At 46.3% G+C, this 12,000-nt stretch overlaps 1 protein-coding gene across 6 annotated transcripts in view; it reads left to right on the top strand.

Annotated features, from left to right (window-relative positions):
* Positions 1-9,975, top strand: part of LOC310837217 (uncharacterized protein) — a 277,947-nt gene extending 267,972 nt beyond the window's left edge. For 4 of the 6 annotated variants that reach the window (XM_083723341.1, XM_083723340.1, XM_083723339.1 and 1 more), the window contains 2 exons: positions 4,803-4,889; positions 6,325-9,975. In XM_083723341.1, the coding sequence (XP_083579467.1) occupies positions 4,803-4,889; positions 6,325-8,864 (2,627 nt within the window). In that variant the 3' untranslated portion in view covers positions 8,865-9,975. Of the gene's footprint in view, positions 1-2,441; positions 2,937-3,094; positions 3,177-3,439; positions 3,523-4,762; positions 4,890-6,324 lie in introns of all 6 variants that reach the window. The other 2 variants (XM_083723337.1, XM_083723336.1) reach the window with 1 other exon arrangement.
* The last annotated feature ends 2,025 nt before the right edge of the window (positions 9,976-12,000 follow it).

The raw sequence follows: 12,000 nt of genomic DNA, 5'->3' as shown, positions 1-12,000 counted from the left end.
AGGAAGAACTTCCTGACAGTAAGAGCTGTTCGACAGTGGGATTTGCTGCCAAGGAGTGTGGTGGAGTCTCCTTCTTTGGAGGTCTTTAAGCAGAGGCTTGACGACCATATGTCAGGAGTGCTCTGATGGCGTTTCCTGCTTGGCAGGGGGTTGGACTCGATGGCCCTTGTGGTCTCTTCCAACTCTATGATTCTATGATTCTAAGTCTATCGGCTCACATGTTTTCCCTTCGCCTAAATCGCCAGGTATCGGTTTGGTTATTTGTATCGATGTCAACCTCCGATACGTCTTTTGTATAACAAACTTTTATACTCTATCCCCCAAATGTGTTATCTTATTCCTATTGCTAGCAGCTCACGTAAATAAAGTATCTATGTACAGTGGTACCTCAGGTTACATACGCTTCAGGTTTCAGACTCCACTAACCCAGAAATAGTACCTTGGGTTAAGAACTTTGCTTCAGGATGAGAACAGAAATCGCGCAGCAGCAGCAGCGGGAGGCCCCATTAGCTAAAGTGGTGCTTCAGGTTAAGAACAGTTTCAGGTTAAGAACAGACCTCCAGAACAAATTAAGTTCTTAACCCGAGGTACCACTGTACCTACCTATCTCTCTTTTTAAAAAACCCACAACAACCCTGCGCTTCCCCACAAGGCACGTCCAGCTCCCAGGACTCCCCTCCCGCCAGAGTGAATTTGCCTTCAGCCGAGACCCCAAAGGGGTCCCCCAAATCGGCTGCTCTGGCGTAGGCCAGGTGACGGGAGTGGGATGAAGGGGGGGGGCTGTGCTGGCAAGCAGAGCCTTCAGGCCACCCAGCTCCCAGTCTTTGGAAGAGGCTCCTAGCCCAGGGTTTGAGCACCTTCTGCACCATTCGCAGGGGGGTCTCCCAGGGGGACTTACTCCAAGATCACCCCGAGAGCTTGAAGACCAAGTGGGGAGTTGAACCCTGATCTCCCCATTCCTTGTCTGACACACTAAAGTTTTTGATTTGAGTTTCCATTGAAATGAGTCTGCATTTTAATGTTTTAATGTTTCAATGTAGTATTTTAATCTTGTTTTTAAGTTGTATTTCAATCAATTTGTTTTTATATCAGTTGTTAGCCGCCCTGAGCCCAGTCTTGGCTGGGGAGGGCGGGGTATAAATAAAATTTGTTATTATTATAACCACTACACCTGGAGTACTTCTGTTTTGGGGCAGCTCCATAAGACAAGTAAATAAATAAAGTGGATGCTCGGGTTGTGAATGTGATCCGTGCAGGAGGTACGTTCACAACCCGCAGCATTCGCAACCTGCAGCACCGCGTCTGCACACGTGTGAGTCGCAATTTGGCGCTTCTGTGCATGCACAAGGCGCAATTTAGTACTTCTGCACATGCGCAAGTGCTGAAACTCAGAGGTAACCCGTTCCGGTACTTCTGGGTTTGGCACGGTGCACAACTGCATGGGCATAGCAGCCAATTCCTATGCCAGGCCAGCCTCCCTGGGGAGAGTATTCAATGATGGGGAGCCACTGCAGAGAAGGCCCTCCAGGAATCACAAGATGATCTCAGGGTCCGGGAACGTTCATATGGAAAGAGGCGGTCCTTGAGGCATTGTGGCCCTGAGCCGTCAAAATCAGCACTTTGAGCAACCTGGCCGCTGAATTCTGCACAGGTAGAAGTGTCCAAACCTGTGTAGGCAGCCCTACACATATTGCATTGCAGCAATCTAACCTTGAGGTTACCAGAGCACAGACAACAGTAGTCAGGATGTCCGGATAGGGGCCTAGCTGGGCCACCAACTGAAGCTGATGGAAGACACACCAGGCCACTGAGGCCAGCAAAGGATCCAGGAGGACCCCCAAGCTATGAACCTGCTCCTTCAGAGGAAGGGTAACCCTAGCAGGAGCAGGCGACCTCCCAGATACCTGGTCTAGGGAACCCCCCACTAACAGGGCTTCCGTCTTGTCTGGATTGAGTTTCAGTTTGAGCTGGGTGTCATCAGACCTCCAGATAACCCCACCCAAAGGTTTCATGTAGATGTTGAACAGCATAGGGGATGGGATTGAGCCCTGAGGAAGCCCACATTGAAGGCTCCCTGGGGCTGACAAGCACTCCCCAAGTAATGCCCTCTGGGAACGCTCATCCCAGTAGAACCAGAACCACCGAAAAGGGGGGACACCCACCCCTAACTGGGACAGGCGCTCCAGGAAGATGCCATAGTTGATGTATCAAAAGTCACTGAGAGGAGAATTAACAGGGACATTCTTCCCCTGTCTCTCTCTTGACAGAGGTCATCATGTAGGCTGACCAAAGCAATTTCTGTGTCAAAACCAGGCCTAAACCACAACTGAAATGGATCTTGAAAACTGACCAGTAGTTAGATTTTTTGAGCATGCAGGCTTTTTCAATGAAGGTTTTACTTCTCCTGATGGTTTATCAGTTTTACAACATTTGCATTGCAGGATTTGCTCGCACCTCTGATTCGCACAGACAGAACGTGGCAGAAGATTCCTTCTGATCCCTTCTGATCTCTTGAAGGCTTCCTGAGAGCACAGATGGATGAGCAGGACTCAGCTGGTCCTGAAGCAGGAGGAGACCATGATATACAAACTGGGAGCAGTGGGGGATTCTGGGGAAACTCCATGCAAAGGATCCTGGGTGAGGAGGACACTCTCTGCTCAGATGTGCAGAGCCAGCAGGTCAGGCAGTTCTGCTGCCAGGAGGCCGAAGGACCCCGTGAGGTTTGCAGCTCGTTCTGCCAACTAGACCACCAGTGGCTGAAGCCAGAAAGGCACACAAAAGCTGAGATGCTGGACCTGGTGATCTTGGAGCAGTTCCTGGCTGTCCTTCCCCCAGAGATGGAGAGCTGGGTGAGGGAATGTGGAGCGGAGACCAGTTCCCAGGCAGTGGCCTTGACTGAAGGTTTCCTCCTGAGTCAGGCAGAGGAGAGAAAGCAGGTGAGAGAGACTTTTCTCTGGATATTCCCAAGGAGTTCCAAACAAGAGGGAGAGTATTCCAAAATGCTCTACCAATGGAAAGCATCTTAAAGTTTTGGCCTCTTCTGTTCCATTTCAAATCCTTCATGTTCTGTTCTGAATCCTTGTTGCTCTTTCAGGGAAAGGATCTGTTAGCAGAAATGGGCCCCGATTCCTCTGAGGCAGAGAGGACTCCGTTGGACAACAGAAAGAGGCCACTGGGTAAGGAGGAAGGAGTTTTACTCTGTCATATTTAGTGGATTTTGAAACTAATAATTTGTGGCTTTTTTTTCATGTTTTGGAGGGACAGAGGAGTGGAGACAGTATTTTAACCTAAATAAAATGGATAGAAATGGATAGAAATGTCAAAATGCCCTTAGCAGGTGAGACTTTTTTCTGAGGCTCGTCTGTAGTTCGAGATGCACAGCTGAACCTCAGAGAGAACAATACACTCTGGGTTTCCCAGTTAACTTTGTCTCTCGCAGGTGAGAGAACGATGGCAGCAGGACCTCCTCGTCCGTGTTTTCATGGTGGCGAAGGTGAAGCAGCGTCTGTGGAACCAGATCAGGTAGGGGGAAGGAGACGTGTGGGGAAAGAGGCCGAGGGGTGGGGCAGCCAGGTGACTCTGGGCCTAAACAAATCTCTCTCTTCCTCTTGGCTTCCGTCATGGTTGCCGTCAACAAAGGCTGAAACTAGTATTATTTGTCAGCAGTTTTCTTTATATATTTAACACTGAACACTAATAGAAGCTTCTAAGCCAGTGTTTCTCAACCCTGGGTCCCCGGATGTTGTTGGACTCCCATCATCCCTGAGCTCTGGCCTTGCTAGCTAGGGATGATGGGAGTTGTAGACCAAAAGCATCTGGGGACCCAGGGTTGAGAAGGCTGTAACTAAGCAGTTGACCATAAAAAGTTACCAGGATTCACACAATGAGCCTCATCTGTTGTTGGCCTCCATCTGACTGAAGAGTCTGCTGTGGCTGCAGAGACCAGTGAACTGACCTCCTTGGGGCACAAGCCTGGGCAGTGTGGACGGAGGTCCTGGGCTGCCCAGATGACAAGACCTCACTCTTGGCCTCTCTGACGTGGTCAAAGGAAAGCAGAACAAGATGCTTGGCATCAGCTGGGCTGTAGGATTTGCTGGAAGTAGGTGTACAAGGCTCCATCCAACCACCTTAGGGACTCCACTCCAGATTTGTGTTGGCTTCACTCCGTAGCCTTTTCTTCTCCCGAAGATATCCCGCAAGGCAGAGGAGGCTTAGGATCAAAGTTTTCCTTCTCTTAGCTGGGCTCCCTTCCCAGGTGGACCACCCCCATCTGCTCCTCTCTTCCCTCTGTAGAACAGGGAGCAACCACCAACTCGACTGTGGGACCTACTCTTGTTATCTTCTGCTCAGTGTGCTGAAACTAGTCTTAGCACGGACAGGCAAGTCCCTAACTCATTGAGGGTTTAAGAGCCATTGGTTCCCTTCACCTGGTTTAGCCGGTCAGTCAAAGCCGTTCCCAGATTGTGGCCGCTGTCTCATGCTGACAGCTTCTAGGAGCCACAGGTGAGAGCAGAGTGCAGGATGGGGACCAAAGGTGGACAAACTACCCTGGAAGGAGCAGAACGTGTCCACCACCAAGAGTACTGTCACCCCGCACACCCCACAAGGATGAATACCCATCATTAAAATACACAACAAAAGAGTTCCACTATATTGAACATGTGCACAAAACAATCCCATTCAAACATGATCACAACAGAGCAATGTGGAGTAGATCATCTTTATGTTGTCTAAGAGGAGGACATTTCCCTCTTTCTTTTAGGATCCGGTGTGCTTCGAAGATGTCGCTGTTTGTTTCACAGACGAGGAGTGGGCGTTGCTGGATCCTGACCAGAGAGCTCTGCATAAGGAAGTCATGGAGGAGAATCGTGGGATCCTGGACTCTCTCCGTAAGGCTTCCCGCTGGATCATAATATCTGTTTTGAAATTCCATGTGTATCTCTATGTGATGAACCGCCAATATTTTGATGCAGTGCAACAAGCATCTGGGATTCTAACATCCCCACCATGAACCCTTAATGGAGGGATTTACTCTGTGAATATTCTTCCTCCAGTTATCATGATATTATTTGTATGCAGCTTACAATATGAAAAGATTTACATAATTACAAATATATCAAAGTAATTATAGAAATAAATAAAACACATGAAAAACTATGAAACTGAACAATTTAAACACAAAAATAAAACAGCAAAAACTCTCAACAAATTCCCCCCCCCCCAATTCCCCAGTCCATGCCGAGCAACAGCCACAGCAGCAGGCCAGGAAGTTATGGCTTTTAAAATAGTGACTGGGGGTCTGAACTAACCAAGTCTACTTAAATGCAGACTGCGGAGTTATTAGAGAAGTTGAGGTAACTTCTGTTAGCTTATGGGGTTTTTGTTTTAGCCTCTGCCAGTTTTTTAAAGAGAAGACTGATGTTAGAGTTGGAGTGGGTTTCATGATTGTGGCAAAATAAATCCGTCCTAGAAAAGAGCTTTTTGAACCTCTGCTTTTTCAGACTTTTTGAACCTCTGGTTTCCATAAATACCGTATTTTTCGCTCCATAAGACACACTTTTTTCTTCCTAAAAAGTAAGGGGAAATGTCTGTGCGTCTTATGGAGCGAATGTGTGGTCCCTGGAGCCAAATTGCCCAGGGGCAAAAAAGCAGATCATGCTTTTTTTTTTTTTTGAAAGAGGGAAGCAATAAAGAAGAAAGATGCTAGCAATAAAGCTGCCCGGGAGAGGGGAGATAAAAGCCCATGGATCCTCAGGATTTTTGCATTGGGTCACCCCAAATTCACCATCAGATCACATAGCATTTCCATGGCTACAGCCTGCACCAAAAAAATCACGCACCCACTCTTGGGTGGGGGTGCAATGGCACAAAAGCGTGGTTACAAAGCACAGATCCACATGGATTATCAGGATTTTTGCATTGGGCTACTCCAAACTCACCATCAAATCACATATCTGTGGCCACAGCAGGAACCACAAAAATCCACTGTTTCATTCAGAATATTTTTTTCCTTGTTTTTCTCCTCTAAAAGCTAGGTGTGTCTTATGGTCAGGTGCGTCTTATGGAGCGAAAAATACGTATGTCCGAGAATGCTGTTCAATAAAGGCCATGACCTCTGTAGAAAGACCTAATGTCTTCCTTTCTTCCTGTTTCACGAAAGTTCATTGTTGCAGATGTTTAGTCGTTTAGTAGTGTCTGACTCTTCAACCTGACTAAATGACTAAACAACAACAATGAACTTTTGTGAAACAGGAAGAACATTGTTTAATAATTGGGGACTCCGTTTCTTCCTGAGGATCTAATTAGATTCTCTCATCATTGTAGGTGGTGATGGATTGGAAATGAAGAATGGAGACCACAACAGAATCCACACAGTGAAGAAGCCATATCAAGATTGGGAGTGTGGAGAGAGCTCCAGTCAGAGCTCCTGTTCCCATCGAAGAACTCACAGTGGCAAGAAAGGCTATCAGTGCTCAGAATGTGGGAAGAGCTTCAGTCACAGCGCCACTCTCACTTCTCATCAAAGAATTCATACAGGAGAGAAACCCTTTAAGTGCTTGGAATGTGGGAAGAGCTTCCGTCAGAGGACCAACCTAAAGACCCATCAAAGAATTCATACAGGAGAGAAACCATATCAGTGCTTGGAATGTGGAAAGAGCTTTAATACAAGCACAAATTTTCATCGACATCAAAGCATTCATCTTGGGGAGAAACCATTTAAATGCCAAGAGTGTGGAAAGAGCTTCAGTCGAAGTGCCCATCTCATGGGCCATCAAATTATTCATACAGGGAAGAAACCATATCAGTGTCTGGAATGTGGAAAGAGCTTCAGTCACAGCGCCACTCTCTCTTCCCATCAAAGAATTCATACAGGGGAGAAACCCTATAAGTGCTTAGAATGTGGAAAGAGCTTTAATACAAGCACAAACTTTCATCGACATCAAAGTATTCATCGTGGGGAGAAACCATTTAAATGCCAAGAGTGTGGAAAGAGCTTCAGTCAAAGTACGAAATTCATGGCCCATCAAAGAACTCACAGTGGGGAGAAACCCTATCGGTGCTTAGAATGTGGTAAGAGTTTCAGTGTAAGCACCTACCTCACTTCCCATCAAAGAATTCATACAGGGGAGAAACCCTATCAGTGCTTGGAATGTGGAAAGAGCTTCAGTCACAGGGCCCATCTCACCGTCCACCAAATAATTCATACAGGGGATAAACCATATCAGTGTTTAGAATGCAGAAAGAGCTTTAGTCAGAGGGCCCATCTCACAGCCCACCAAATAATTCACACAGGGGAGAAGCCCTATCAATGCTTGGAATGTGGAAAGAACTTCAGTCGGAAGGAGAGTCTCACTTCCCATCAAAGAATTCATACAGGAGAGAAACCATATCAGTGCTTGGAATGCGGAAAGAGATTCCATCAGAAGGAAACTCTCAATTCCCATCAAAAAATTCATACAAAGGAGAAACCTTATCAGTGCTCTGAATGTGGAAAGAGCTTCAAGTTCAAGAGGAGTCTCACATCCCATCAGAGAATTCATACGGGGGAGAAACCGTATCAGTGCTTGGAATGTGGAAAGAGCTTCAGTCAGAGGACAATTCTCACTTCCCATCAGAGAATTCATACAGGGAAGAAACCATATCAGTGCTTGGAATGTGGACAGAGCTTCAGCCAGAAGGTAAGTCTGACTTCACATCAACTAATTCACAGTGGAGAGAAACCATTTCAATGCCCAGAGTGTGGAAGGAGCTTCACACAGAGGACAGGTCTTATGCTCCATCAAAGAATTCATACAGGGCAAAAAAAATTTCAGTGCTTGGAATGTGGAAAGAGGTTCCGTCGGAACTCCCATCTCACTTCCCATCAAATAATTCATACAGGAGAGAAACCATTTAAATGTGAAGAATGTGGAAAGAGCTTCAGTCATAAGGTGAGTCTCACTTACCATCAGAGAGTTCATACAGGGGAGAAACCCTACCAGTGTTTGGAATGTGGAAAGAGCTTCAATCAGAGAGCCGGTCTCACTTCCCATCAAAAAATTCATACAGGGGAGAAACCACATCAGTGCTTGGAATGTGGGAAGAGCTTCAGTCATAGGGCCAATCTCACTTCTCATCAAATGATTCATACAGGGGAGAAACCATATCAGTGCTCAGAGTGTGGAAAGAGCTTCCGTCAGGGGGCAAAGCTCATTTGCCATCAAATAATTCATACAGGAGAAAAACCATATGAGTGCTTGGAATGTGGACAGAGTTTCAGCCAGAAGGGAAGTCTTACTTACCATCAGAAAATTCATACAGGCGAGAAACCATATCAATGCTCGGAATGTGCAAAGAGTTTTAATAAAATCACAAACCTTCGTCAACATCAGAGAATTCACAGTGGGGAGAGACCCTATCAGTGTTCTGAATGTGGAAAGAGCTTCAGTCAGAGTTCCCATCTCACTTCCCATCAGATGATTCATACAGGGGAGAAACCCTATAAGTGCTCGGAATGTGGGAAAAGCTTCATTCAGAGCACCCAACTCACTTCCCATCAAAGAATTCATACAGGGGAGAAACCGTATCAGTGCCTGGAATGTGGAAAAAGCTTCAGCTGGAAAGAAGGTCTCACTTCCCATCAAATAATCCACAGTGGGGAGATACCATTTCAATGCCAAGAGTGTGGAAAGAGCTTCACAAGGAGAGCAGGTCTCACTTTGCATCAAAGAATTCATACAGGGCAGAAACCCTATCAGTGCTTGGAATGTGGAAAGAGCTTCAGTCGGAAGGATAGTCTCAATTTACATGCAAGAACTCACACGGGGAGGAAACATTTCAATGCTAGAAATGTGGAAACAGCTTCACCTTCAACTGGAATCTAGCTCCCATCAAACAATCCATACAAAGCATATCAGGGCTGAAAATGTAGGGAAGACTAATAAAGATCCATACTTCCATCAACACCACAGTGGGTAATTTGGGGAGAAAGTATTTCATTGCCAAGAACGTGGAAAGAGTTTAAGTCAGAGGAAAAATCTCACACCCAACCAAAAAACGCACGGCAGGGCAAAGCTATGGAATGTAGAAAGAGCTTTAGTAAAGGCGTCAGTGTCACATCCCATCAATCTACAGTGAAGAGAAACATAGTAATGGGTGTGTATTATTTTAAAGGAGACTTTGATTTTTACAGGGGCAACAATTGGAACAATGCTCTTCTCATTCAGCAACCCAGCACCAGATCTTGACTAGGGCTACATTTTTGTCAGTGTCTCACATATATTCCCCAAGTAGGTGACCCTGTTCTGCTTCCTCCCCAGTGATAACAGAGACTAAGTCCTGCACAACAAATGAGGTACTTTTGAAACCATTCTGGGTGGCAGGGTCTCCAGCCAAGGCCTTGCGACCCGTTTCACATGAGGTCTTGTGTCCCACATATTGTTGGTTCTAACCTTGTGAAGTTTTGCTCTCCTCCAGATTTGAAAACCACGTTCTCCAATTAAACGTGATAGCAGTCTTGCTGCTGTAATCATTTATTGAAGTAATCTTCCATAGTCCTTTTCTATTAGTGTGTCCAGAAAGAGTTCTGCCTTCAACTGAACTTTTTTTGTTTGTTTGTTGTTTTTATATAAAAAATGCTTTTATTTTTTATCTATGTCATTTAAATTGTGATTAATATTATTGCTGTATTCTTAGTTTTAGATTTTATGATTTATGTGGAAATTGTTTTCCATTTGGCTGGCACTTTTTGAGGTGTTTTATTTATTATGACTATTGTTATGTTGGTAATTATCTAAATCTTGTCATGTTGTAAGCCACCTTGAGCATTGTTTTAACTATGGAAAGGCGGCATGCAAATAAAAAATGATGATGTTGATGTTGAATATTAACTTTAAAAACCTGCTGTATCAATGTATGTATTTGAATCTAATATATTTTTTAGCCTTTTTACATGTCTACCCAGCATGATAAAAATGTCCCTTTGTGTTCTTGGCATTCCCAGCAAACATTTGAAACACCTTTATACATTCTGAAAAGTTTTCCAGGAGTTAAATTCGAGTGATATACCGTGATATAAAAATTCTCTTTGAGATCGTAACAAAATGTAAATTTCACCCCTTGGTCAACATATGTTCCCTCTGTTCTATTTGTATAAGATCTGGATTTCAAGAGAGGTGCCTTTGGGGCCTGGTGAATCTTCTCTCTTGTGCACTGGGGTGCAGTCACTGGTGGAGGAAGTGGGGTGCATGTCAGCAGGTCCTACTCACGTGTAGGTGTCTTCCAGAGACACATGCCCAACTGGCATGTTCTCTCCCTGCTGGTCGATCATTCGGGAGATTAAAAACCTTTCTCCAGCCCAAACATCACAACGACTGATACCTAGAGGCATCAGCAAACTTACAGCATCAGCAGAGTACTTAGACAGTCAGCGTTCAGACTCAGTAGCGCAGCATTTGGCTAAACTACACTTACTTGCATTATACACACTCGGAGCATTCCAACTCAGCTCCCTTCTCTTTCTCTTCAGCAAAGAGAGAGAAACAAAGGACAATAGCCCTACTTCACAGAACACAGTAATACCAAAACATCCTGTCTTCGTCACTTCCCACAATGTGGAATGAAAACGTACACCGTCATGTGATATAAACAATCTCATGACTGCATCTACCAAACGTTTAGAAGACATCTGAAGGCAGCCCTGTTTAGGGAAGCTTTTAATGTTTCCTGTGTATCTGAAGAAGTGTGCATGCACACGAAAGCTCATACCAAGAACTGACTTAGTTGGTCTTTAAGGTGCTACTGGAAGGAATTTTTTTTTGTTTTGACTATGGCAGACCAACACGGCTACCTATCTGTAAATGTTTCATAGGTTATTGTATTTTAGTGTTCTGTTGGAAGCCGCCCAGAGTGGCTGGGGAAACCCAGCCCGATGGGCGAGGTACAAATAATAAATTATTATTATTATTATCATTATTAACAGAATCCTAACAGTGTGGGGAGTGTGGGCCACCCCAGGGGGGGTGATATTGCCGCCCCACCCCCCTGGGATGCTTGCCACCCCACCCCTGTGGGCAGCGCCCTTTACCCCCCCAGGTGCTCTGCCTCTGTGTGCACTGGGCAGAAAGGGGGTCCCAGGGCTGCAAGGGAAGGATGCATGGGGGGTGGGGCTGTTCAGCTCATGCATGCAGGGAGGAGAACCCCAAGTCAGGGAGTCCTGCCCCCCATTCCTCTCTGCCAAGCCTGGGAGGGGGCGAGTTTCCAGGAGGTCTGCAGCTCTGCTCTTCCTTTGCATCCAGGCACTGCTTCATCTTTGGGGAAGGACGGGGGGAGGGGAAGGCCTCTCTAAAGGAGCAGAGAGAAGCTTCAAAAGCGAGAGATATAAACAGAAATCACGCAGAATGAAAAGAAATCCCCCGATAAACAAGGGAGCCCAGGAAAACTGCAGCCTGGTCTGCCAGGAATCGGCCTCCTTGGCGCCCAAAACTGAGGGGAAGGTCAGGTTTCTGAAAGGCGGGAAGGTGGGAAAAGGCGTTTACCTCAGAGCAGCCGCCGCCGCCTTCACGGCGTAGGGGCGGGGCCAGGGCTGTTTCATCACGGGTCCTTGCCCCGCCCTCCCTCCGCCTCTCCCTGCTTCGTGCTCTGAGGCGTCCGGGTCGCCGGCAGGGAGCATGCGCAGCTGCTCAGAGCCTCCTCTGCCCTCTGTGCGCTCGGCTCGCCAAGGGTGAACAGTGTTAAGATTAGATTTATTGCTCAGATGAATCCTGGCGTCCAGCCCGCTTCGGCTGCGCAGCTACCAGGCCAGGATTTCGGACTTCAAAGGCCACATTGCAAAGGCTCTGAGCAACAGCAGAGTTTCAGCAGCGGCAAGAGAAAGCTGCAAAGACTTCCAGTGCTTTCTTCAGTGTGCCCAAACAAAGTCCACACAGGATCTCAGCAGCTAAAAGCAGTTTTTTATTTACAGCAGACTATCCATTATCTATCACAGCGAACAGCATCGTGAAAACACGTCCTCTCTCCTCA

Source organism: Podarcis gaigeae (assembly GCF_964106915.1).
Source record: "Podarcis gaigeae genome assembly, chromosome: 2".
Classification (NCBI taxonomy): Eukaryota; Metazoa; Chordata; class Lepidosauria; order Squamata; family Lacertidae; genus Podarcis; species Podarcis gaigeae.
The sequence above is the reverse complement of the archived record's forward strand: the minus strand, read 5'-3'. Positions and strand labels throughout refer to the sequence as shown.